General features: G+C 39.5%; 1 protein-coding gene across 3 annotated transcripts in view; it reads right to left on the bottom strand.

The window, feature by feature from the left end:
- trim44 (tripartite motif containing 44) overlaps positions 1 to 27,552 on the bottom strand; it is a 64,437-nt gene that overhangs the window by 27,641 nt on the left and 9,244 nt on the right. The window contains exons 1-5 of one of the 3 annotated variants that reach the window (XM_086109829.1): positions 26,018 to 26,212; positions 21,956 to 22,590; positions 19,280 to 19,357; positions 8,134 to 8,421; positions 2,102 to 2,124 (exon numbers count right to left, since the gene is read on the bottom strand). In XM_086109829.1, coding sequence (XP_085965955.1) covers positions 2,102 to 2,124; positions 8,134 to 8,421; positions 19,280 to 19,357; positions 21,956 to 22,540 — 974 coding nt within the window. In that variant the 5' untranslated portion in view covers positions 22,541 to 22,590; positions 26,018 to 26,212. Of the gene's footprint in view, positions 1 to 2,101; positions 2,125 to 8,133; positions 8,422 to 19,279; positions 19,358 to 21,955; positions 22,591 to 26,017; positions 26,213 to 27,552 lie in introns of those variants that run through there. The other 2 variants (XM_086109831.1, XM_086109830.1) reach the window with 2 other exon arrangements.

The raw sequence follows: 27,552 nt of genomic DNA, 5'->3' as shown, positions 1-27,552 counted from the left end.
GCAGGACAGTTATGTAATTCGCTAACAATTACAATTTGCACAAGCTTCATTCCTTTGTGTACTGGTAAATGACTGAATTTAGCTAAGCATAGATAGACAAATGTCAATGGTACCCTTCATAATTCTTCAACAATGTGTCCTGTCATGAACAAAGACTTGAGATTACAGACATTGAATCGTCAGATTTTATCAGATAGTTACAGTATGAAATAAAGAAGTAAATACATTTAGCCAAGCAAAGGCAGAATTTAGGAAAGCTGCACAAGAGAAACTTTGTTTGGATAATTGTGAACATTATTTTAAAGTGTGCAACGAAATGAATTATACTGTTGCACACTATAACCCTGAAATGAATTGACTCCTTTTGGGGTGCATCTGACATAAAGTCATATTATGTATTGTGTCAGTTGATTCTCTTTTTGTTAGGTCAATTCAACAAGGAACTTTAGTAAAATACAATTTTAAAAAAAAATCATTTTAAAGACCAATCTGCCTGAGAGCTTCATGGTGTTCATATACAGAAAATGCATTCGGAGTGCATCAATATAGTACATATGTAAAACAAAAAGTGTCAGGAAGTGCAGGGGACATGTGGGGGTTAAAGCAGAGGGATGAAATTTAAATTTAAATGAAAATGCATCTCATTAAGGCAACAGTCTGGTGGATGAGCTGAGAGCAGAAAAGCAAGTTTTAAATTCAGAAGACTTTGGCAGGCAAGGTATCGATGTGGAACTGGTGGAAAGAAGTGTGGGGGTGTAAGGATTATAGTCTTAGGGGAATGCTTTGTCAAAAGTAATGATATTGGGCTCAGATTGCAGAATTTTGTTCCTGACACATGGATGCATTATCAATTGCCCCTCAACTCCATTTTTTTAAAAATAAAATCCTTGATGGGAATTATGTCTCATTTCTTATACTTTTAATTGGATTGTCAAACCCATGTAAAATTAGTTCATTAAAAATAAATTAATGAATAGTCAAGAATTCAGACGATTGTGTGGAATGTATGATTACTTCATTGTGTCTTGAAGCATTTGAGGTTAAACTGAGTGCACTCTATGGCTACAACCAGCAGAGATACTGTTGATTCTTTCGAAAACGTTCTGGTCTAAACAATGACAAACTAAAATTGGCGACGGGAAGTCACATTCACAGAGCTCTCCGATATGGAAACCTTGCCAATGTGTAATCCTCTGCTCAGTACATCACTGCAATCTAAAAATGGAGTGTGGAACATTAAAAGAGATTTTCTCTGATAATTTGAAAATAATAAAAATGTATTCATTCATCGTACATAAATTGGATCAAGGACACTTTGTCAAATTTAAGTTATTTTTCACTAGTTCCAAAAGATTCTGAATCACTGCAATTTGGTGCCGTATGAGCGACTTGAGAGTTATTATTTCATGGACTGTGTAAGATGTAGCAGTTAACCTTGGTGAAGGGCAGCTGCATCTCGCCCTTTAGTCCAGCCGTGCTGCCATCTGCTCCAAACAGGGAGCTCATATGACTGACTGAACCACCCAAATAAATACAGAACCCAGCAGCCAGCATGATATTGAGTTACGAGACGCATGCACGACTTCTAACTTGTGTTCGCAAGATACGCAAGTTGTGTGCGAGCTTTACGTATTTTGTTAGTGCAACTTCGTGACACACCCATGCCTCTCTCTCTCTCTCTCTCTCTCTATTTGTACATACAGTACATACATACATATATATATATATATATATATATAATGTATGTGTGTGTGTGTAAAAATAGAACAAATCATTGAGTAGAGCATTGTAACACAATGAAAATCCGCTGTAGTTTGTTACTTTTTACCACACAGGTTTTTATTTTTAGTATATCTATTCTAATTTTTAGTATAGGTCTCAATACAAACTTTATCAATATGGTCCGGCATTGTTCAGCCACAAATAAAGGGAAAAATATATATATTTTTTTAAATATACACTGTAGCATGTCGACAAGCTCTTGAGAAAATGTCAGCAAGGTGGCGCTCCTAGTCACATTGCTACTGAAAGAATTGTTTGCAAAGTGCCTACTTCAGTATCATGCTCTAAAAGTGAACATGGATCAAACTGAAAGCCTTACCTTGGTCTGGCCTCAAAGTCCTGCTGCAGAGAGACAGAAAGACAAAAACAGAGTAAGAATAAAATATTAAAAGTCATTGTGCAGGTGCTGTGGTAATAAAGTACAAGGTAAACAACACAATTCACATTAACTAGGGCCACTGCTGGTGTGGTTCTAAATCTGACCCATTAATTCTCACTCTCATTTTCCGATCAGAAGGAATGCTCCTCACCCACCCACTACCTCCCTCCCTCTCATCCCTATCATCTATTTATTTTGAGCAGCCTTTTTGGCAATTTTCCAATGCTATTTAAAAAAGTCAATAAAAGTGACAATACAACTGTAGGAAATATTTGCAATCCAGTATCAAGAAAAACTAGTCATTAGCCAATATTTTAAGTGAAGGAGTCAGTAGTCACTCTTTAAATGCAAACAACTCTATAAGAGGTTATTGGGGTGGGGTGGGGCGGGGGTCCACTCAATTTGCCCTCAAAATATGAACACAATACATGCAGTGAATTCAAAGAAATGCTGGCATAAACTTGATAACCTTAAAGCTATTTTTAATTAATTGTGCTTACAGCAGCTGCCTTGCACCATTCAAATCTGAAAACTTTGATTGAGGCTGTAGGACTCCACAATGGCCGAGAGATAGATTTAAAAATATATACTCTCATTGGAAACAATGGAAATTGGAAGAATCGGTGTCGTTTTCAACACCGCTTATCCTGTACAGCACAGATGTCAAAGTCAAGGCCCGGGGGCCAGATTCGGCCCTCCCCATGTCATTTTATGTGGCCCGCAGGAGCAAATCATGTGTGTCAACTATCATGATTCTTGCTGAAATCCAGACCGAAATGTCAAATTGTCATGGCTAATAAATAATGTTGAGATTATGCACCGGCCCGACCGATGGAAGTCGTAACTCCGAAGTGGCCCACGACAAAAAATTTGTTTGACAACCCTGCTGTACAGGGTCACAGGGGGTGGTGGAGCCTATCCCAGCTGACTTTGTGTGAAAGGCACACTACACCCTGAAGTGGTCGCCAGTCAGTCACAGAGCACATATAGAACTAACAACCATTCACGCCCACACCGTCACTGAGCAAAACCGATCCCACGCTGCCTGCACACAAGTCTGGCGAGTGCACCGCTACATCATCAGCGACTTTATGTGACTCATTGCCTTGTTTCTGAATAGATTTATGTTTTCTATAATATATTAGAACATTTTAGGTGACTCATTGCTTCGTTTAAAAATATATTTACAATACGGATGCTCATCTAGTCGAAGTAAGATGAGGTAAATGGTCTGGCTCTGCATGTACATTACATGGATCTACTGTAGTGCTACACTTTTCACTTTCAAGATACTTTGGCAGTTTTTTTGGTTTATAAGACAGCAAACATTAACGTATGTGTTTTGCTAAGTTTATAGAAGACTTCTGCATTTCAGTTTAATTTAACAGGGACTTCAAATACGAAAATTGACATACACGGCAAAGCCCAAAATTAATGTTAGTTTTTGCAAAATGATTTAAAGAGCACCAGATTGCTGCTTTCACCGGCTCCGATATCTCGCACAGCACAGATTGTACTGCAGTGCTGGACCTTGACTACAGCCAGAATGAATATAGTGACACAGTCTCTTATAGCCACTGAGACGTTGGAAGCACACAACACTTAAGAGAACTGATCAGTGTTGGCCAGTGAGCAGTGCCTTGCCATCTGGCCCATCAAGCTGAAAATTTAATGCGTGTTACATCTCGTCGAATGGTTTGTTTTAAATATTTGAACAGGGTGGGAGATTTGCTTGGGATCCAAACGTCCACCAGTGACATGCAAGCATCCCAAAAAGATGCAATCTACTGGCAGTACAACACATTTGTGAAGACATGTATGTTCTTCCTAGTTGCTCCACATATGGTATCTTTTTTTAATGTAAGAAAGTAAGAATTATAATTGGAGTGTAACTGGGGATGTGTTTATTCATTTTTATTCCGGTGTTGCTCTGAGTTTTCATAACCATGAATTGAGCTCAATTGATTCTGTCGAGCAGCGAGCAGATCTGTGCTAAAAAGTAAAGCACTTTTATTTCTTCATTTTCGTTCATACAGGAAAACGGACAGTTGGATCTTATTGTGAGAATAGTATAATTCTAACTGTAAAAGCACAAAAGTGGTACGAAATGTATTTTTTAGTGGTGATATATGATGGTTGTGGCATTGAATTATCCACAATATTTTTTTTTGGATCTATGATTTCATCTATTATGATTGTTCTGAGTAGAACAATGCATTTGAATGAGGGATAATTTCAATGGCCATATCTGGAGATCCACCAGTGAGTAGTATCAGGACCCCTAGTTTAAACATTGAAAATGATGGGCCTGCTTCTTCGATATCAAGTTTATCAACATATTTGTTTAGCAACATACAACATACCAAGGGCAGGGCTATTTAAGCGTATTATAACAGATTATTTAGGTAGAGCTGCAGCAGATATACAACCACTACTGATGCCTACCTTATCCACCGCAGCATCAAGACACCCTACACTACACTACACTACACTACACTAAAGACACCCTGGCTGCTGATAAACTATGACAAATACACCAACGTGATGCTTTAATTTGCGGCCACAGAGCAATAAATGATTCCTCTTCGGTTTTTAAAGAAGAGCTGAGGGAGCGTATTAACTGTGACTGAGTTTAAAAGGCATTGAAGACTGCAGAGATACTTCGGGGCTCTGGAACAATGACCCTCAGTGCACAAGCTGTGATCACACACTCCAAACACTTATTTAAGGACAGATGACTTCTATCTGTCCTGACAAACGACTGACCAGCATAAAAATCTGAGAAAAAAAAATAGACACGGTATTGGTAATAGCATGTGTACCAGCAACTAGCATGTAAATGCTTATTGACAAGCTTTTCTTTAGAAAGCCATTCTGTGGTTGAACACTCAATACATTATTAAATGACAACAAAGGCATTGGCAATGTTCGCTTCATGCTAAGAATAATCAGAGATGTCAATTTAACATCTGGGGTAGAAATTTGTTCTTTTCCATTTTGCAGATAGGATTGTTGCTCAGTTTTTTAGCAAGTCAGCCTTAGAATCAAATGAATACAGTAAAAAGACATTCTTAGTAAGTCACGGTGTCCCATCACTGGCGAGCGATTTTTAAAAGAGACCAGTTGGCTCATGTTGTCCTTGGAGGCTAACTAGTACTTGGTGGCACCATGTATTTTTTTGTTTTTTGTTTTTGTTTATTAGTTTTAGGACATTGCACATTAATCGACAGAGCAAAAGGGATATGTTTGTCATAAGTATGGTGAAATTTGCACAGTTGTGTTCTCTTGTCTCCCTCCCTCTGTGTCCTCTGCTCATCCCTCCCCTATCTGCTCAGCCTCTCGTCATAAGAAGCAGGTCGAGTGATTTCTGCAAGCAGCCAGTCATATTGCAGTGGGATGCTGCCCGCTTGGAATCCCCTCAAAAAAAGAAAGGCAAAGCTCAGTACCGGTGACGGGCATTTTTAGCGGCTTTTAAAACCTTGACTTTTTAAAACCAAGATAAGCCGTCAAATTGGTAGCTGGCCCATGCCTATGGTGTAACCAACATTGACCCCTGGAATGAGCAACTGCCTAGTTATATGCGGCTTTCACTATTTGTGGGGTGGGCCAGTGCCTATTCCTGTGAATAGCAGTGTTCCAATGTATAGTTTTAAGATGTGATATCGCCATTGAACATTAGATGGCAGACATCTTATACTGAACTATATTACAATGTGATAAATGCCTAATAATGTGGGGATTTAGAATGATATGTGGGACAAACATACTACAGTACCACAATAATAGTATAATTTTGAAGGAGAGCCCTTTGCACTGAAGAAAATACATAAGTAAATGTATTTGCTGGTTGTTCAAACATTTTGTTGTTCAAGGCTGTGATCTTTTATACATGCATTGAGCATGATACATTCAGGTACTGTGATGTACACCGGTTCAATTGAAAAAAAAAAAGGCATGCACGCAGTTTGTCCAGATTTAAAGTTTTCTTCTGTCATACATCTGGAAAGGAAGTTTGTGGTCTGATGTGGGCCACCGCCCCAGTAGCACTGATGAAAAACGGTGGCCCTTTCCATCATTTAATTTGTTCATCCCTGAACGGATTCATTTAATTTTCATCAATTTACAATTAGTGTGCCGCTGCAGGCACCAGCTAGTGGAGCTGTGCTGTACTGTCATGCTGACAACAGTCAACTCGTGATTACAGGGATACCTCCTCCCAGAAATTGTATTCAAGTGCTTAGTCTGTATTATTGACACGACTTCTGGACATGTCTCTGTGTGGCATTGCAGTTTTTAACTTTGTTCATGCAACAAACAACACTGAAAATAACCGTTAACCACTTTTTCACCCAAACAAGTACACGATTTGTAAAAAAATATCAAAAATCCATAGAATCAGAAATCCCCTCGAAAGGGAATAGCATGACAATAGATTTACTCAGGGGTGTAAATGCAGAAACTTTACTTTCTATTAGGGGTGTGCATCTCACCAAGTGTTCGGTATATATCTCAAAACGTGGGGTGCGACAGGATTTATAAGCAGTACATTTCAAAGTAGGGCTGTAACAAATGATTATTTCAAGAAACGTTTAATCTATTGATCATTTTGTGAATTAATCGAGAATCGAATTTTTGAAATTTGTCAATTTCCGTCGCTTTTTTTAGAGACAGGAAATTGCACAAAACATAAACAACACATATACATTGGTCTATTTTTAAACAGAACTGCAAAAATTAGAGATTATTACTGTTGAGAAGCTGAAATTCAGAGGATTGGAAAAAATGTTTATCAAATGGTCCCCTAAATGTTTAATCAATGACCCATATAATAAATTTGTTGTTGATAAATATTTCCACCTCTATTTTAAAGTAAAACGATTTGATTTAATAAGGTACTATGTGCCCTGCGATTGGCTGGCAAACGGTTCAGGGTGTCCCCCGCCTACTGCCCGAAGATCGCTGAGATAGGCTGCAGCACCCCCCGCGACCTTTGTGAGGATAAGTGGATCGGAAAATGGATGGATCGATGGAAGGTACTGCTAAATTGGACAGGGTATGATGTTTCATGTTGAAGGTAGACAATAATTTTACAATGTCAATTAACTTGTCAAAGCATCAAATGTGGAATTTCCTTCAAAGAGAGCTCTCAAAGACACAGAAGAAATGTTTTTGTTGCTTTTGTCATGTCTCAGCTCTCCCAAGCCTGAACCATAATAATAAGCAACATCAAATCAACTTATACTGATTCATAACTTCATGACCGGTTCAAACTGTGGGGAGACCAGACACATTAGTTTGTCTACCGATGCACTCAAATCTTTTAAATTACAAACGATTCTTATTCAAATTGTCTTTCCTTACACCCCTACTTTCCATACTTTATTAACCCAACTGATGTGAAAGAGAAATCATATAATGTGTGCTGCTGCATCTCATGCTGAAATATACATACACATCTCTGTACACATGGGAGCAGACACTTGATTTCTGCCATGGGAGGTATTTGTTGTTTAATTGCCACATTGTAAAACACAATTAATTCTGTTTTGGACAACTGGATGTTTTAAAGAAATAATTTCTTGCATACTTGTGCACTAACAACAATGCGATGATAGACTGTACGTATGCCTGATGTGTTAACCTGTTTTCAACAAAGGTACATGGCACCCACCATGATCATGAACTTTTCAGCTATTTACATCTGATTTGGCATTAAAAAAAAACCAAACAAACAAATCAATGCACACGCGCATTCATACATAGATAATTAGGAAACCGCTGCCAATACAAAGCATGTTTCCAGGCATGGCTGGGCTGGCTGAGCAATCATAGTTCAGAGTGAATTGAGTGAGGTACACATTGAGCATCACGAGATTGTCAAACTGTGTGCTTATTAGGAGTAGGAAATTACATTAATTGTCTAGGCAATGTAAGAAGTACAGGAAGGCTCGTGAGAATGGAGGAAATGTTACCGTTAATCTATGGCCTGGTCCCGATGCTTCGATGAGGGCCTCCGCTGCCAGTGCAGGACTAATGGTTGCTTTGTCCAACAAGCATAGCTGGTGTGTAATGCTGGCCATTTCTTCCTGGAGACGCTCAGTTTGGACATTGATCTCTGCAATCTTCTCTGCAGCAGATGCCGTCAGGAATGCCTCTTTGAGATCTAAAATGTGTAGGGTCTTCTTTTCTTCCAGATATAGCAATCTGCGAAGTGCATCAAACTGACTGCTCACATATGCCTCCAATTCCACTGTAGACATCTGAGTTGTAATTGAAAGGATAGAAAAGTAGAGTTAAAGAATGCATCTCAACAACTATAGTCGGTTAGAAAACAGACATTTACTAGAAATCTCCTAGGACGATCTGGTAATATGTTTAGACAATTAGCGGGAATAGATTTACTTTGCCGCAAATCTGTCTTTTTTTTCTTTTGTCGGTCATGTTGATTATTTATACAGTGAATGGTTGAATTGGATCTTGGGGGGTTTAATTTTAAGTCAGCGCTCTCATCGTTGATGCTTTATGATGTCAGTTAAAGATTGAACTCCACACAGGGAAACATAATAATATATACATACATATATATATATACACCGTATTTTCCGCACTGTAGGGCACACCAAAAAGTCTTCCATTTTCTTCAAAGCTCACCCAGCGCCTTAAAATCCGGTGCGCCTTGTGTATGGTCATTACGGTAATATGTCGACTCCAAGATGGCTCCTTCCTGGAGACATGCTTCCACTGTTATAACTTGCTGTTGGTTCGGTGAACTGTGTCACTGCTTTGTTAAATAAGTTTGTGTTGCAGCTCCGAAAAAAGGAGAGCTGTGGTGTTAATTTTTTAAAACAGTCTCAACAAATACAGGTACGTCTTTGTCTGTCTCCGTGCCTTCTTCCGTTCGACTCGAGAGGTGTTCAAGAAAAACGTAACCTCCGAAAAACGTAAACTAACAATTACTTCAATGAAACTACAAAAATTGAAAATAATACATCAAAACTGAAAAGCAAGCGACATTATTAGGTATATATATATATATATATATATATATTCGAGCTGTCAAACGATTAAAATATTTAATCTAATTAAAAACGCAACTGTCATAATTAACTCATATTAACTAAAAATTAATCATGATTACTCACACATTTTTTTATCGTTTCTGAATTTCCTTTTATATTTTTTGTCCTATTTTTCCCCCATTTTAATGCTCTCATCAACATGGAATCATGAATCAGTTTTCTATGTGCAAAATGCAAATATTTACTGAAATAATTTCGATTTTCAATTTTACATGAAAAATTTTCACTTGGAGCAGTTATTCACACATAATCTCTCACACAATATTACTGTCCATCAACAACAGTGAAAAATATATTTTGTCACACAACAGCTGCTTGAACAGCTCTTTTTAGGAAATCAAAACAGAGCAATATAACATTATAAACTGCACATCTAAGGTAAACTAGTACTCAGCCTACAGTGGATTTAAGCCATGGTTGCCTACATTTTCTCAAGTTTGCTTTGAACACAGCAGTCAGGCTATGTTGATTCTGTTGGTCCTTCTTGCGCGGAAGTCTCTCTACGGTTTTGTGTAGACATCATTTCGGATGACTACACTTGGTTCGATGACAACACTGAAGACGTTTTATTTTCAGTGCGTTCGCTAGGTCGCTACCACTGCACCGCTGAACTCTCACTGTCAGACGAACACAGAGAAGCTCCACCCCCATTATTTATATGGACACGGAACACAGTAACCTTCCACACAAAATAGTTACAAACAAGTAACAATCGTGTCCGTGGCATACATCGTACTCAACAGGCTACCTGCTCTTTATTCACCAGAGGCTCATCAACGTAGTCTCTTATTTCTCTCCCGAAACAGTGTCTTCTCCCGCTTGGTGTACCTTAGCCTTCTCCGCTACGTACAATCTCTGTACACAGCTTGTAATGGAGGCTCTCGCTGGCAATCCGTAGTGGAGTTGTTAGATGTAATGCGAATGATTTCAGCTTGAGTCTGGCTGTGGACAATGTTGACAGGCTTGCATGCAGTCGCCATACATTTAGCTATGGCTTCAGCAAATTTGTTCTTCGTCGTGTCATCCATTTTCTTCGCTTTCTTCGCATAGCTGTCTGTCTTAGACGAGGGGGCGGAGTACTCACATCAGCTGTGTGCTTGGCCATTAAGTGGTATTTCAGACTCGACTGCTATGATGATAGCTCAGTTTACTACTGCAAAACATCCAGGTAACTTTGGTCTTGTCAGTGGAACTATCTGGCAACTTTTTAAAAGTAAACTTTCCATTCATAAACTCTTTAAGTATCCGTTTTCGGTGTCTCGCGCTGCCGTGGCTGGCAAAATAAACATGCGTGGACCTGTGCAGCGCGCTTGTTGTTTTCTTTCTGGTTTATTTATAGAGCAACGTAACATCCGCTGTGACGTGTGGCGCGTTAATCTCGCGAGAAAAAATTTAATCCCGTTAAAATTCATTAAAATTAATGCCGATAAGAACGTGCTAAACTGACAGCTCTAATATATATACAGTATATATACAGGTATATGCGCATATGCATGCATGCAGACATGCTTTCCCAGTCACATGAAGGATGTTCATAGCCCCAATTTTCAGTCTAGGTTATACAACACTAAATGGGACTTGAGTTCCCCACAGTGCAATTAGTTGATGCTGATACAAACACTGTAATAGATCTCCGGTGAGCATCCACTCACCCGCATGCAGAGGACTTCATAGACTTCAGCGAGTAAGGGGTCAGCACATTTGAGAAGATGATATAATCACATCTTGCCATAAGTCAAACAAGTGTAATGAGGCAAGGTAATCACTTCACGGGGCAAGGAAAGAGTGATAATTGTTTCACTTGGCTTTATCATTTTAGCTTACTAATTAATCTACATGCATCTCAATATACAAACAAAGTGTTCCCACTGGTCATGTTTTACGATAACTGCCAAGTTGAAACATTGAATACCACCGGCTGTAATGAGACATTGTTCGTGAGATGGTGTGGTCATGGTAATCGGTGAATAAACACACTCGGTTGTAGGCTATTCAAACATTTCCAAGACCTCTTCTAAAAGTCTTGTTAAATGGCTTCATTACTTGCATCTTGCAAATAGAGGTTTTGAAGACAGAAAACTCACAAATGTAAATACAAAACAATTTAGAAAATTAAAACTACATGTTTATGACCAGGCGGCCCGATGGTCCAGTGGTTAGCGCGTCGACCTCACGGTGCAGAGGTATCGGGTTCAAGTCCAGATCTGGCCTCCCTGTGTGGAATTTGCATGTTCTCCCTGGGCCTGCATGGGTTTTCTCCGGGTACTACAGTTTCCTCCCACATCCCAAAAACATGCATGGCAGGCTGATTGAGCACTCTAAATTGTCCCTAGGTGTGAGTGTGAGCGCGGAAGGTTGTTCGTCTATGTGTGCCCTGCCACTGCCAGTTTTGGGTGTACCCCGCGTACTGCCCAAAGACAGCTGGGATAGGCTCCAGCACCCCCCGCGACCCTTGTGAGGATAAGCGGATTGGAAAATGGATGGACGGATGTTTATTAACCAAAACAATTACAATGTGAAATGAGACAAATATAGACCTACTTCAACAGGGGAAGATTATTTTCCAACACCAAAATGTCTTTATGATGCTGTGGCTAATTGATAGTTTGAAGCAGATTCCCTGGAGATAAACTTCATGCATCCCAGCTGTAGACGAAGACCGCAGAGGCTCTTCCTGCAACAGCAGGCCATCTGTTTGGCTTTCAAAGCAATTTAACTGCTCACTGCCATATTCCTTTAATCGGCCTCTGTTTCCCCGCCAAGGATCTCTTTAGTTCTGACTCATTACTTAAATAAATAAATAAATAAATAAACAACAACCTGAATCCTCCCAACCAAATGTCATGACATGAAACACCTCGAAGGCCCACCACATGATTTCTGCTTGTAAATGTGCATCATTTGCTCGGCCGGCTCCCTCCCTTGGAAAATGTATCTTACGTCCTTTTATCTATTTGATCTTGTTTCCACATCCCTATCCTTAGTGGCAAAAGGAATCAGAATTTTCATCAGTCCTACTCAATGAGATCAGAGATGTATTTGACATTACCTGGAAAGTAGGGGCATTTCGTCTTCATGCTTCAGTAGCATTGATGTCCTGAGTGTATTTGTTTGATGGTACATTTATGAAAACTACGGTTGACCTGATACCAATTTTCTGGGATCCAGTACAAGTACTCACCGATACAGAGTACTGATACCTCATAATGCCATCACACCTTGCAATTGTGATCAAAACGTGTTCTATTTCAGCCAAACACGAACATTTTTTGAACATGGTTTAAGTTTCACTCAAACAAAACTTGTCATTACTGACTGCAATTTTTTCTGACAGTCCTGCCACACATTTCACGGATAAGGCATTTCAGGTATGTGGTTTTAGTCGAAACCGAGAGAGCATTAAGGCAAACAGAGAGTAGGAGGAAATGTTACATCTGTTTTATCTCAAAAATAAAGCGACTAAAAAGAAGTAGCAGACTGCTTTTTGAGAATACCACAACTTTAGAAAATAAAACTAACAGCAAAACTGAAGTGATACGTCATTAATATATCACTTCCTTTTCTTTGCTCAATGTGCTGCATTGCATCTTTGAGGGGAGTGCGATTGGCTTGGCCTATTTGTAGTCGTACAGACATCGAGTCTGAGCACCATAATAGTGCACCCTTAAGTGTAATTGTCTGACAGAAGTTCAGGTTTTCTTTTCAGACAGAACTAATTACGTTTTCATTCAATCTGAAAATTTTAGAAGAAACTCAGGTATTCACATGTCTGTGCATGCACCAAGGTCAAATCTCTATTCTGTATTTGATTCCTTCACATAGAAATTGATCCGTGTTGGCATTTGACTGCCTTACAAGCTGTCAGTTGGCCTCCAGGGAAGAATGCAAAACAAATACAAAACAAATCAACATTTTTTTTTGAGTAGTTTGAAATTTTGATTATTGTTCACATGTTAATCATTATAAATACATAAATGTTTAAATTAACGGCTGTACTGCTAGGTGAGCTAGGTGCTCAATATGAAGTGTTATCAGTGTTATCAGCCAAACATTATGAACTAATAAGACAATGACTCTGCCGCTGAGCCAATATGATTTTTTTCACAATATCATGAGTTTTTATACAGTATCGTGAGCTTTTTTTAAATCGTAAACTTCCCCACAATATCGTGATAATCTGGAAATTAGTGTGGGTCTTAGACGTAGGTGGCCAAAACATGCCTAATTCAAATTTAACAGTCATAATAAATTAGCCACCAGAGGATAGTGGAAGTGCATAAATAACCTGGCCTCTTTAACGGATGCTATGCTTCAAACATGACATGACAAAAATATCGTGACAATTTTATTATTGCAAAATCACGATATTTCCGTGATTGTTACATCCCAAGTTTTACAATAAAAGTGTCACAGTCAGATGTAGCTTGCAACTAGTGGGGTAGCGTGATAATCTACCTCTGCCTGTATTTGTTCAAATTTCTCTCTCATCGCTCATCACTTCCTCTTACTGCCTCATATAAGCAGACTCTCCTGAGGCTTCATTTTGTGACCTCAGCTTGCCTGCAATGCAAATGAAGTTTAGCGAGCATGAATGCATCTTCCTTGCAAGCTTGACACGTTCTCAGGCAAATGCTTTCCCTAAATAAAAGTTAGTAGAGCACATAGCTGCTCCCAACAAAGAACTGGGATCTTGCTTCAAGGCCCCATCTGCTGTTGAGGCCACAGGGAATCTGCGAGTGGCCAGAGAGCTCGATGGGTGTCAAGAAGGTCTGACAAATTGGTTGTGGGAGTGAAAGAATGTGTCAGATCATGACAGATAAGATAATAAGGCTAATCAGATTTATGTTAGAATTCCTGTTGTGACTTGGCTAATGGATGCAGCAGTGTTCAGTGGATTTATGTCCACTGCTTTCTTTCCACTTAAATTCATAGAAAGTGAGATGGGAGAGGTGAAGCAGTTATAAAGGCTGACCCTATACTTGAGAGACTTCTTTTTTGGGGGGGACAAAATAGTATCGTGATGATGGGATCTTGTGACATCCATAGATTTCACTCGGCCATTATCGGACATTTCAGAAGATTAAATAATGCTTACTTTTTAGTTGATTATTTTCATTTTAAACGGACCTTAATTAACTGAACATTGGGATTAAAAGGATTTGTTTTTAACATTGCCAAACATGCCCCCCCCAAAACATTTTCTTACACTATCAATGCAGCACTTCCTTGATCAGTGTAAAATGGTGTTTTACTTTGATGCCATTCTGAACTCCAAAAGAGCTCGCACCGAACTATTCAATCTAACTTTCACTCAACCGTGGGTTATCACACATGATGTGGTACGTTATTTTTCAGTCAACACCCCAGCAACTTGTGACATATTAACAGCGGAGACCTTTGTCATCTGACCTTTACACGGGGATGGCTTAATTCGTTGACGTGTCCATTTGGTGTCATGTCTGCTGCCCCGCCTCTTCTCATTTGTATGTGTGTGACTCTGCCAAAGAGTCACTCACATACAACTCATATTCAGGCACTATTGCCTTGATCTCAACCTGTATTTTATATTCCTCTCAGAGTTCCTGCCCCATCTTTCCTTTCCTGTACTGCTTTGTTGGCCTCACCTCACCCCTTGCCAGCAAGTACCTGTTGATATCACTCCACAACCCTCTTCAGAGTCCACTCCTGGCCCATTCTTTAACGTATCCAACAAATATTCATCACATATATCTGCTGTAGGGTCTTTCTGCTCGCACTGATCCCGATACAAACATGGCAGATGTGATGTGTGAACAAAGCAAAAGCTATACTGTATTTTTCCATAATTTCATATTCACTTGGGGTTTGATCGTTCTTATGTTTCAAATAGTTCTGCAATAAAATCTTTTTACAATGTACAATATTTTGGAATAAAATCTTTCAAAATAATTGTGAGAATCGTCTGTGCTAGTACAAGAACAGAACAGAAATTACAATTCTCAACAGTAAATATTCGCCAATTTATTTTATCCTCCATGTAAGCAGGATGACCGTTGACTCAAAATAAAACACTTGCATTTACTTTGGAAAACAATGACCATTTTTGTCAATTTTCTGCCAAATTACGGACCAAAACGATAACTGAATCATAAATGATATCTGTTGTGCATTTACTGCACTGTTAATGTCCTTTTATGACGCAATAGAAATCAAAACAGTTTTGTCCAATTCATCGATTAATTGACCAACTAATTAACATATTAAACGATTACTAAAATAATCATTAAGTGCACCCCTAAAGTGGACACATTGAAATAGGAAGAAGAAAACTTAGAGGGGAAAGAAAACAACAACTTTATACTGGTTTTGACAGAAGCCCAAGTAGCATGCCAAGCCACCTTCTTTGGGAATGATACTGAGTCATCCAATTAAAATTCTGTGAGCAGTGGCAGGGCTACAAACTTACGACGCGCAATGGGAGAAGGGGGTAGAGAGGAAAAGTAGGAGGAGAGAAGATAGGACAAAGTACACGAGAGGAAAAACTATAAACACCTGATGTAAAAAGAAACCGAGTTTTTTTTCGAGGTCTGTCCTGGTTGTTCCCTCGCCTCTCCTCCAGAAGACAAGCTTATATGTGTCTGCTAATCTTGAAGGTTTTACGAGGCAGAGAAGACACATTTAGCTAATGCACACAATACATGTAGATTTGTGACCAGGCTTTTCGAGGCTGCATAGACCGTGGTACCAATTTACTGAGATTCAAAACCATCTTTGTACATGTGTTGAAAAAGCGTGAAATCCCCTTTTGTATGAATAATTAAGCAAGGTTAACTTTTAAAGAGTCAATGGTAAATTATTCTCAATCCAGACACCCCTTTTTCTCCTCAAATTTTGAAAGCCGTTAATACGACTCAAACTTGTGCAACTTCTGTCTCGCTCTTTTACGAGCGCTCTCACACAGAGACCGTTGCTTACCAGAAGCCGCCACTCTGATGCTCGCCTGCCATGCATAATAATGCAGGCGCTGACATTTGGGAGTGCAGAGAGGACACGCTGACAAATCCACATAATATCGCTACCATTGCCCCTTGAGGAAGCAGGAAAGTGGGTTTCAGCTGGTGCACTGCACCTCTATACTGGAACAGCAGATGACTGATTAATGTAAAAGCAGTCCTGGGGGCAGCATTGATATTTCAAAATGATAATAGCACGCAAATTCCGATACGGCGCCAGCTGCCAGTTACTCAAATTAACCTTCTGCAATACGCTACTGCTCTTGGGTCAAATCTCTGCGGGCACTTAACAATGCTCCGGTGTTCTCATTTCTTCCACTGGGTTCAGACCCAGTTAACGCGGAGCTACTGTAGATGGCTGATAGAGCAGGAATACAGATGCTCTCAGTGATGAATGGCAGCCCGAGACTATGGTAGCTGTACCTGTCCTTGACGCTCACTTTGACATTGTGCATTACACAACTAGGGCAGTCAAGTTAGAGTTGCAAAATGAATCCCAGGATGGGAAATAAAACATGTTTTGCAAAGTTATGGTTGATTTTTTTTTCTATACGGTGACCCCTTATCACATTGCAGTATTTCCTATGGCTGACTAAATAAATGTGTTCTGCAATAGTGTTACACTCTATAATGCTGAGGTACCAAAAGCCTGTTCTCCATTTGCAGTGTTTGCAGATGAAACTAAGCCACATCGCACAACACTGGGTAGATAATTAACATACTGAATGTAAAACACTTGATAAGGGTAATCAGATTTACGAGGGCAGAAACAGTATGCCGTGGGGAACAAGCCTGAGAAAGCCAACTTATTTGTCGCAAAGGGACAGCTTTGTAACACCCCACTCCCGATGAGTTCTCATTTAAGGACATTCACTGGAGAAGGAGAAAGGTGCAGCATTATCAACTTCTACTACCACAACTACTCTGCAAAATCACATTTAAAACAAGGATATTGCTCGATGAGTGTGGTGATCTCCAGAGATGGACATTCCGTACCTGCGACAGAACGGTCCGTTCGTCCAGGACTACTATATTATAATAGCATAGTTGTGAGGTACTAATGTTGATTTGCTTATCATGAAGACATTTAAAAAATATAAAGAAACTGTGATGTCATTTTTGTTAGATTGATGGCCAGTCTTATTTGCGACAGCCAATCACGGCGTTATTGAAATAAGGTTTGGGACGCAGACGTGTACGCGATGAATACGTCAATGTAGAGTCCCACACGTTTTTCAAAGTGAGGCATTGAGTCATGTATTTTGTATTCTATGGACGACGCCTTTCTCTCATGAAGTGACATAAGCTTTCTAGTGAGCGCCTCTATGAGGAGGACAAGACCCTAAAATCCCTAAAACGAAGGCGATCATTCTAATATTTTCAGAGGTTGATGTGAGCATAAGTAAATATGTAAACATACAATTTGGTAATTAACAATTGCAGTATTGGCACATTAGGAGACGTTTAGATTCCTACGTTTAGACTGTCATGTTGCGTCCTGATATGGCAAGTTAGGAAGGACATATAACATTAGTGTCGGCAACTAAAGAGCCATTTGAAGCGTTTACTACAAGACTCCATTGTAGCCATAAACTCTGGAAATCTAAAAGGAACATCAATATTCTCTTCCTTTTTCTTGCCAATTCTGTTGCAGATAATTGTTGAACCCTGTCAAAGCGATATGTCAACCCAATCCGCCATATTATGTGTGGCTTCAAGATTAGCTATAAAATCCGGAGATCATATCATAAAACTGGTACAGAAGCGCTTTAAAACAATGAGGATAGACCGGGACGTAGGACGATTATTATGTCACTAAGGACGAAGGGACAATGAAGGAAGGGCACCCAGGTCGCGGACGGAGGATAGACCAGCAAACAGGGTAACGTGTCCAGCTCTGGCGATGTCAGCTCACAGTTGATCTATCCCAGTCGTATTTATACTGCATTCATCACTACACACATCAGCTGAGCACTGAAGATAAGTTACCAAAGCTGAACCAATATCACCTTGAAAGCAGCAATAAATTGCTGTTGCGGAGCCCTCTCTCTCTATTTTCTGTTGCCATTAAATTGATATCAATAAGAACGGGGAACTTACAGCTCCAGCACAATCAATATAAACCAGAGTCTGTAAGTCTGAGAAGAGTAATAGACAAGGAATACCTTACAGCGGAGCCATAATTAATAAAGGTGTAAATTGTCCCTGTACACTCAGAATGTTATTTGTGCAGCATGTCACTGCAATATATCAAAAATCTCAGTCCATCCATCCCACGTTTTATTTATTTGAATGTTCTGTATGTACACCTGTTTGAAATACATAACACGCATCCTGCTACATCCTTGATTCAATTAACTGATTTTGGTCCACAGGGGTTTAAGCCACAGCGAGAGGAAATCTGGTTGGACGCATTCTCCTCAATTATGTAAGACAATGTCAGAATTACTATTGCTTATCGTCAACGTGAAAGACTGACATCAAAAGTGAAGGCTAAAGTTAGACATCACATAAGTCTCTTCGACAATTTTATCTGCATGAACTGAATCCAACCAAGTTCTTTTTTGTGAATGGAGAGGCATGGAGAGGCATGTACAAACTGACAAATCACGAGGTAAAATGGCTCAGTTACGACAATTCAAATTAGCTCATGCAAAAATAATATACATGTAAACTCATGAAAAATCATCTTATTCCAAGACATGTATTTATTTGAACAATTCTTTAGTCGTCGCAACAAATAATATATTCATATTTTGGTTCATGAACAGAACATCTTTGAATTTGTCTTACAGCTAAAAGAGATAAAATCATTACCATGCATGATGTTGCTTTGTAGCTTAGTATATTATTGTATAGTATACTTTGAGCAGCAGAATAGAGTTTGTTTGAAAGCTTGCTTTTTTTCTATTTAAAATAATAATAATGATGAAAGAACATATGGCAGTTGGCTCACGAACTGCAAATCCTCCAAGGATACAGCAAAAACTATAATTTTTTTCTGTGCTTTTTGTCGTCACTTTGTCTATTGAGAGCTTTAGACTCACCTCTGAATTTGTCCACTTTTTTGAGATCTTTTCTTCCATCTCTTGTACACAGTCCAGCAGGTCACAAAGGTGCCTACTCTACAGCATACACAGAAAACAATAGATGCAAGGTTGTCATCAATTATCATGGTAGCATTCGTACAAACAGGAGAGACAAATATCAGTGAACCTCAATAATGGATTCAATTCAGGTTAGAATTGCTGGAATGGTTTCACAATAGCTTTAGCAGTATAATGAGGCGGGGAAGGCGAAGTATGAGGGGGAAAGATTCAAAAGCTCAAACCAAAGGGACACCATAGAACCACCGCTGCAAGTCTCTCACAGGAATACACAGAAAGAGGATAAAAAGATTGAGTGGTTTTAGCATAAATAATACAGCCTTGGGCTGTGAGTGACCCCCTTTGTGTCGCAACAATCCATATGTGGCCCTGATGGAAGGGAAAGTGCTGCAGCTAATGTAAGCTACTTTGTTTTTCAGAGGCTCAACCGCAGGCCAGAGGACACCACCGTTTCCACAGCAATGCTACAACACTCCATGATGGGCACTGCTCCTGTTCCTGCTAAAATGGTAAGCTGTCCTAGGCTATTTTTAACGATTTTGTGTGTGTGTATATATACACTGGATGGATGGATGGATGGATAGATAGATAGATAGATGCCTTTGTCTGAGTAGGTGGAGGAGGGACAGGCCCTTCCACACATGAATGTTTGAAACGTGAGTGCAGATTTTGACAACTGTCCGACGTTTGTCTCAAAAATAAATGTGTGTGCCCGGTAATCTACAAATGCACATTTAATGATTCACAAGCAGAAATGAATCATGATATGTCATAATGAAATGATAAGTCATGATCAATGCACACACGTTAAAAACAAAACCAAAACAATTACATGTGTAAATTGCAGATATATTTGTGGATCCGGAAAACACATGAAAATTGCGGATGTATTTGTGTGAATAATTTTGAAAAAATTATTAGTTGAAAAAATATGTTGATTTAAAAGCAAAGCCTTTGTTTTGTTTTTTGTTATGCATTCGTTTAATATTATATAAAATAATCAACCTGTTTTATCAGCCACTGCCTGTTGCAGTAAAATATTATGGAAACATATCTTCAATCACTGTCAATCTTACCGTCATACTAAACAGTGAGTATGCCTACTAAGACAACTTAAAACAGCAAATATAGTCATGTTGTAGCTCCCCAAAAAGGGTGTGACCAAATCTTGGACTGAAGAAGTTGGAGGCACCAAAGCTACTAGTGCAAAAATTACCATAGAGACCTGCTCGGAGCCTCTTCAATGTCTTTGAATAACGAGGGTAAAACAATTGTGAAATGTGAAAATATGACAACAATAAAATCAATGTTTCACAATTGATTGTGTTTGACCTTGTGTTCCACTTTGGCAGGCAGGTCTTACATTGATCTCCCCCCAAGGGTTCTGTTCTGTGTAAATGCCACTAAACAGAAATGGTGTGGTCCTGAGACCAACCTACCTTTGGTGGTGAGATCACAGCCAAAACAGAAGTGGCCTGTGTATATGGGAAGACTGTAGGGTTACAGACCGGTGCTAAATTACCACAATCAATAAGAAAAAATGAAATGAAAAATGTTTTCAGTTGGGGTAATTGTACACACTTTGGCAAACAGGGGACAGTTCTCCAATAAGAGTTTGTGTAATTCCGTTCAGCTATTTATTTGTCACACCTGTGAAATATGTCCAGTAATTGTTTGGGGAAAGAACGAAGGTCATATGAGCTCACTGCAGCAGACTGCATTGTACTTTTATTCAGCCTAAGGCTCCATACAACAGTAGCGCAAGGGCAGAGGAGCAACAACAGAAATAGCAAAGGAAAAAAATATAAGTTGAATCCACAATATGCTACGATCGAGTGCTACTGATTGATTTATTTTAAAAATGAAATAAAATGTTCAGACCATATAATAGGACATGAAAATAATAAAGGATAAACATTTCATTTCATATTCTCAATACAATACATCCTGATTTATATCGCGCTTTCACAACAGCTGCAGCTGTAACAAAGGACTCGACTGCAATAGTTTGAATTTATACAAATTCAGAGAATTTTAAGTTCTGTGTTTTGTCATCTGTGATTGCATTGCTTTTAACTGATGTTTTCGTTTTTTTGCCGTGGTATCATTTCAATATTGGTATCAAGGTACTTTACACAAGCATAGTATCGAAGTCATTTTTTTATATCAACACTAGATGACTGATATGCTAGGAATGTGCAGGTGACACTCAGTTTTGTCACTTATTTTTCTGAAAACAATTCGACGTCTAACAGGTATTTCATATGTCACACCAGAAGCCGGCGCTGTTGTCGTCATGCTTGTGGGATGCCAAGTCGCAGTGTGAAAGCACACAAAGTTGCTGCAATATCCCACTTCATGTGTGAAACAAACCATGCAAGTGACGCACTGTGGTGACCTCTGACAGGACAAGCCGAATGTCACAAAAATCAGGTCCCGTGTGTAAACTAAAGGCGGATAACTCGGTCTTGTGTTGCTGCTGTGATGTGGCAACTTTGTGATATGGCTGTGTCAAAGATGCTACTGACAAAGACTGAGATTGAGGTTTTCATCCTAAACCACTGCCATGGCTATGGATTGCATTATAAACAGTCACGTTCCATGTGCATGACTCACCTTCTGCCAGATGTAAGCATCATGCAGGGTGATAATCTCATGTCCCTGGTGCTCACCCTGCATAGCACACACAACACAGATGATCTTCTCATCCGGTTTACAGTAGAGGGAGCCTTCCTGCCCATGCTCCATGCAACGTAGCCTAACTACTGATACACTGTCGTTCTTCACTGCCTCTGTAGCAGCCTTGTCCACCGGCAAACCTTCAGAACCCTCACCCCTCAAATCGGCTCCCAAATCCGCTCCCTGCAGTAGCAGGGCTTTCTTGGATTTATGACCATTCATATCACCAGTCTCATGCCTCAAATCTCCATCCTGTTCATTTGGCACCCCCTTCAAAGGAGGCGGAGTCTCCTTGGTCCCACTTCCAAATCCCGAGTATGCGTCTGAGGTACGTCCATTAGCGTGCATCCGCTCCTGGTCATAGGGCGCTAATGAGTGGTGTGTACTGGAAGCATGTTCGTCAGCATGCAAACAGCAGAAGGCAAATCTGCAGTTGTGGCACACTTGGGTGGCCACTTGAGCCTCGTCAGGCTCACATGCATCACATGTTCCATCCATCTGTGGTATGTCGTCTAGGCTCATGACTCCTTCCTAAGGTTCTCCTTTGTGGTCCCTGAATGCTGACAATATACCTGGATGGCAGATGACAATAAAGTGCAAAAATTAAATTACAGGATAATAACCATGACCTTCGATGAGTGGTTCTATTATTGGCACCAGTGGAAAGAGCAAAGCACACAGGACTAATCCCTTGATCATAATATTCCCAAAACAGAGTCAACTGGATAGAGAGAGCCCAAAGGAACAGAAACAAGCTTTAGCAAAGCCCATGATTTTACAAAGGCAGGAAACAGAAAAGAAAACCTGCAGTCATGAGACTATTTGAGTGCAAACACACTCACTTTGTTTACTGACTCACAGTAAGTGCTGTGTAGGCTGATGCCGGAACCCACACAAACAGAGGCAACACATTCATTGCAGTATAGAAGAAACATAAAATATTCTGTGTTGACAAATATTGCAATGCTGAGTTTAGATATGTATCAGAGTAGTTATGATGTGCAGAGAACAACAACTGCACTCAATCAAACAAGATTTAAAAAGCACAAATACTAATATGTTGCCTGCAGCTACATTGGTAAGCAAAATCATTTTTTTTTTTTAAACGATGATGCTGCATGCTTCTCACCTGCAACACATCCATCCTAAGCCCTGCAATCAGAGGTGGTTTATGATATGTGCAATACGTGTAGCCGCTGAAGGGAGTTTCATTCACATTATAGCCTTTCATATTGCTGTATTGCTCTTTTTCATCCAGTCACAAAATACTTGCTGTTGTGTCAGTGCTGCTTTTCAGGGTTATAGATGATTCGAGTGAAGGTTTGGAATGCGTGACTGCAAATAATGATGTTTTGCTGAGTGTAAATGAGAGACCGTTTGCATTTGGGTGTGATTGAGGAAGAGGGGGTGCCAAGGTGCCACAAGCAAGGGGGGACCCTGGCCGGACCCTTGGACTGGAGATCACAATTGGCACTTAAAAGGGCCCCCACAGCAGGACGACCACTTCCAACAACAGAAGACGGCCAAATGTGGAAGACCATATCCACATCAAAGGAAGATTCACAATAGAAGGACAATTCACACGAATCTGACAGATGCAGTTGATAACAACCAGGCTGTCCTCGCAGACCATTTGGCCATGCCTGAACACATGCACACACACACACACACACACACACATTTTGGGGAATTGTATTAAAAGTGGGTCACGGGAAAGGTGTCTTTGTCACTCTGCCTCGCTACCCTGGCGTTGAGACGTCGATGACGCAGAGCTCTGTTTAGAATAATTGGCATGATCTATGCAGTCTTAGACTATTTGTTAGGGACTAAATACTTTTCTGTGTTACTGACTCCATAGCATGTGCATGTGGTCATTCCTGAGCCCATCAACGAGCACCCCGGAAATCCACCAACGTATTTGATTTTTGGTCTTGTAGAAATTCCGCCTTCACCGCATAGGGCCATATTGCTGGGGGGATGGTGAAGCACCCTGAATTTTTTTTTAAAAAAATCAACAAAAAATAGCTATTTTAAATGATTTTCTGTTATGTAGTAGCATCATGATGTGACAGTTATGGGCATTTGTATGGGGAATTTACACCTCCATGTAAACGGCTTCAGACTGCCGCAAAACGGTGGCCTTTTGCGGCTCCAATTTGAGAAAGTGCAAGTACATTTTCCATCTACTCGCACATGGGTCAGCAGTACATTTTCCACATTCATTTACTTATTCATTCATTCTTCAATTTTTTTTTTGTAGCGGGCAAACTCCTGCACCACACTTCAGCCCACGTATCAGGAATACAATGAAAATGAGTGGAAATATGAATATTAAATACAAAGTAAACCCCAAAATGTTTTAACATATGGCCCTGAAATTTCAAGATGGGGCCGCTGTGCTCCGAGTAAAAAAAAAAAAAAGAGTTAGCCTGGAGCCCTACCCTTGTGTTGCCCTGTGAAGATTTGATACAGAGTTGGGGTCAAGCACAGGGACCTTGGGGAGTGATGGGAAATGTATTTATACTTATTGTAATCATGAAGAGGTAAAGGTCAACGCCATCAGGTGCACAGTTTTGAAAGCAAAGAAAAGATGAAAAAGTCGCAATGAGGAAAGGGTGCAGGTATGAAGATATTGACATTTTTCATCCCTTCAGTATGATTTTTATGGGCGGGTTCCATCTTGAAATTGTCAATAACCAGCTCATTTTTCTTGAAGAAACCTTGCACTGTCTCTTAAAAGCAAGCATTTAAAAAAAGGGTGAGCCAGCATCTAAGCAAGAGGCTAATAACAGAGAAACGTGAGATCGTCAAGGATTTTGCTAATAAATTTTTGAAGTGAGAGGTTATCGCCGATTGCAATTTGCGATGTTCTCTACTTTGTCCGGATCAAATGATTGCACATTACATCAAAATAAGAGTAGGTTAGCATTCTTGGAGAAATGTTGAGAAGGGGAGGCTGGGGGCGTGACAATAACCTTTTTAGTGTTTAGCTAGCCTCCGGCGAAGATACTTGCACCCAAAAGTAAGAGTTATCATAGGATGTTGGTAACAGAAATTAAATTCAGCCTTCTGAGACTGGTGATGATTACTGACAATGCCAAGTTAATCGATGCAAATTTTGTTTCCAATAAACTGACATTAGATCAAAAACTAACATGTTGTCTTTTTTTGGTTTGTTTTTTTTAAGAAAAAAATACGAGGGTGCAAATTGTGATACCCTGTCACAAAACCTTCACTAGCATCTCACTAAGATGTTTAATAAGTTCATATGAAAATGTTTTTTTGTTTTTTAAAGAAATTACGTTATTTCGGTTCAAATGAATTGTCATTCGATGATGTATCTTAGTGTGAGGGTCAACCGAACAATAAGTGCTCATAATAGGATTAGATAGGCCCTCTGCCTTACTGATACTATCTATGCATTGACAATCAAATTAATAACATGAAACAAAATAATGTCTGTGCTCAATCATGCACGTTTCATTTCAAAATTAGATTGTGTTTGTATGGAATGTTAGAACTCCTCAAATATATTAGAACATGTTCTCCCACTGAGGATGCACAATCATCTACATCTCCACAGCTCAAAAATATAAAACTGCAAATTGTAATCCCCCCCCCCCTCATTTATAGATGGTAAAGTGTGTGTATTTTAATACATTTAATTCTCTTTCCACAAATGTAAATATTCTTTGCAGTTGCTATATTCGTATTTTAAATTCTATATATTTATAAGTGCGTTGTTCGTCTGTGGATGCCTGTGCCTGTTAGGGGGGTGAGGGGGGCGTTGGCGTCCAAGTGTGCTTTTGCTCAGGGTGCCATTCAAGCTAGGACCGCCACTGCCTTCACAACTAGCGACACACGCACACATCTTTCGAGGCGAGGAGGACTCTATTTTACCAGTGCTTATACCATTACTACATTTGTATGTGTGATGTGTGCAGGCAGGGTGCTTCCTTCTACGAACACACGCGGTCCTCCGGAGTTAAGTTTACTTACCGATCGGTGTTTTCGTGCCCCCACCTCGGCTTTTCAGACAAGGGCGTGTTAAAATAAGTCAACTGAGGTATTTGACTTAAACCAAACCCCGTAAGGATAGCCGACGTGCTGTTTTTTCTATTAGAGACCGGTCTAATGAACTTTCAGTTTACATCGGAAGATCGTTCCCGAGCAAGCAGAGTTTACTTCCTTGTTGTGCGAATTCCAGTAGGACGTCACACACCTACGCGAGCGTTGTCGAAAAATGTTTCCACCCCTTTATTTAAATTATTTTGATCGAGGTAGACAATTATTTCATTGGTTTAATGACAAATAAAATGTGTAGATTAATATTTGTTATACATTCAGAAAAGTTCAAAGAGTAATTCGCCGATATCTTTTTTTTAATGTGTTAGTTTTATTGTATTGTTGTATTTGTGTTTCATTTATTTGTTTTTCTTATTTGATTATTATTGTTATTATTATTATTTTAGATGATTTTGTTTCATTGGTTTATATGCATATCTGTAAAAGATTTATTGATGACCTGGTCTTTTTATTACATGCATTTATGACATAGTGTGAATTCAAAGCAATTTCCCAAGAAATCAATTTAAATTTGGGCATACACTGTTGTTGTTGATCATTTTATAATAATAATGTTAAATACAAAGCATACGTTGTTCCGTAGAATACATGTTAGTGATAAAGACAAAAACAAGACTACCTGTTGTGAAACCATTAATATTCAATTAAAAGTGCTAATTATTTGCAAAAGCAAATTGCAAAGGGAGAGAAAGTCAATATTTATATTCATCAGTTTGTTCGGATTTGGAAAATGGGACTGGTTGGTGAGAGGTTAGCTCACAGGCCGTGACTTTGACATTCTCCCTGAAGAGCGCGCATTTAATTAAACCTTGCGGGTCAACTAAGAAATGTAATTTGTTTTGTAATTCCAACAGTCAATTCAGGAGTCACTTTGTGAGAATTTCAAACCAGTCTTCTACATGAGGCCAAGTCAAGAAGTTGTCACTTTCATCATGTCCAATCGGGGGTTACCATGGGGAGACATTCACATGGTTTGTTTGGCACAGTTTTTACAGAGGATCCCCTTCCTGATGCAACGCACCTCTTTTATTTGTCCGAGCTTGGGACTTGCCGTGGTTGGATATTGGCGCAGTGCACAAAAGGTAGCGTTGGCCACCGTGCTTGAATGAGAGTCTCACAATTCACCAGAAAAGTCACTTTTTTCCCTTGAACTTTATTGTTAATTTTATTAAGTACCATTAGATATTCTGTTGTGCAGTGGTCAAGCGCCCACACTTTTTTAAAAATTGAATGTAAGCAGATAATGCACATGAAGACAGCAAAATATGTGTACTGGCGTACTGCATTCAGGTGGAGATCCTAATAAAATGACAAGCATGCAAAGGAGCTTGCCTAAGACAGTTTCTGAAACTTTGTGCAGAAATTATTTGTTTCTGGAAACCGATATTACAGCAGCAGTCCAGATGGATGGTCCCATATGATCTTGGAGGTAAAGATGCTGGATGAGA

This window comes from Hippocampus guttulatus, chromosome 4 (assembly GCF_054856545.1).
Source record: "Hippocampus guttulatus isolate MCC_2025c chromosome 4, RoL_Hgut_1.0, whole genome shotgun sequence".
Lineage (NCBI taxonomy): Eukaryota > Metazoa > Chordata > Actinopteri > Syngnathiformes > Syngnathidae > Hippocampus > Hippocampus guttulatus.
The sequence above is the reverse complement of the archived record's forward strand: the minus strand, read 5'-3'. Positions and strand labels throughout refer to the sequence as shown.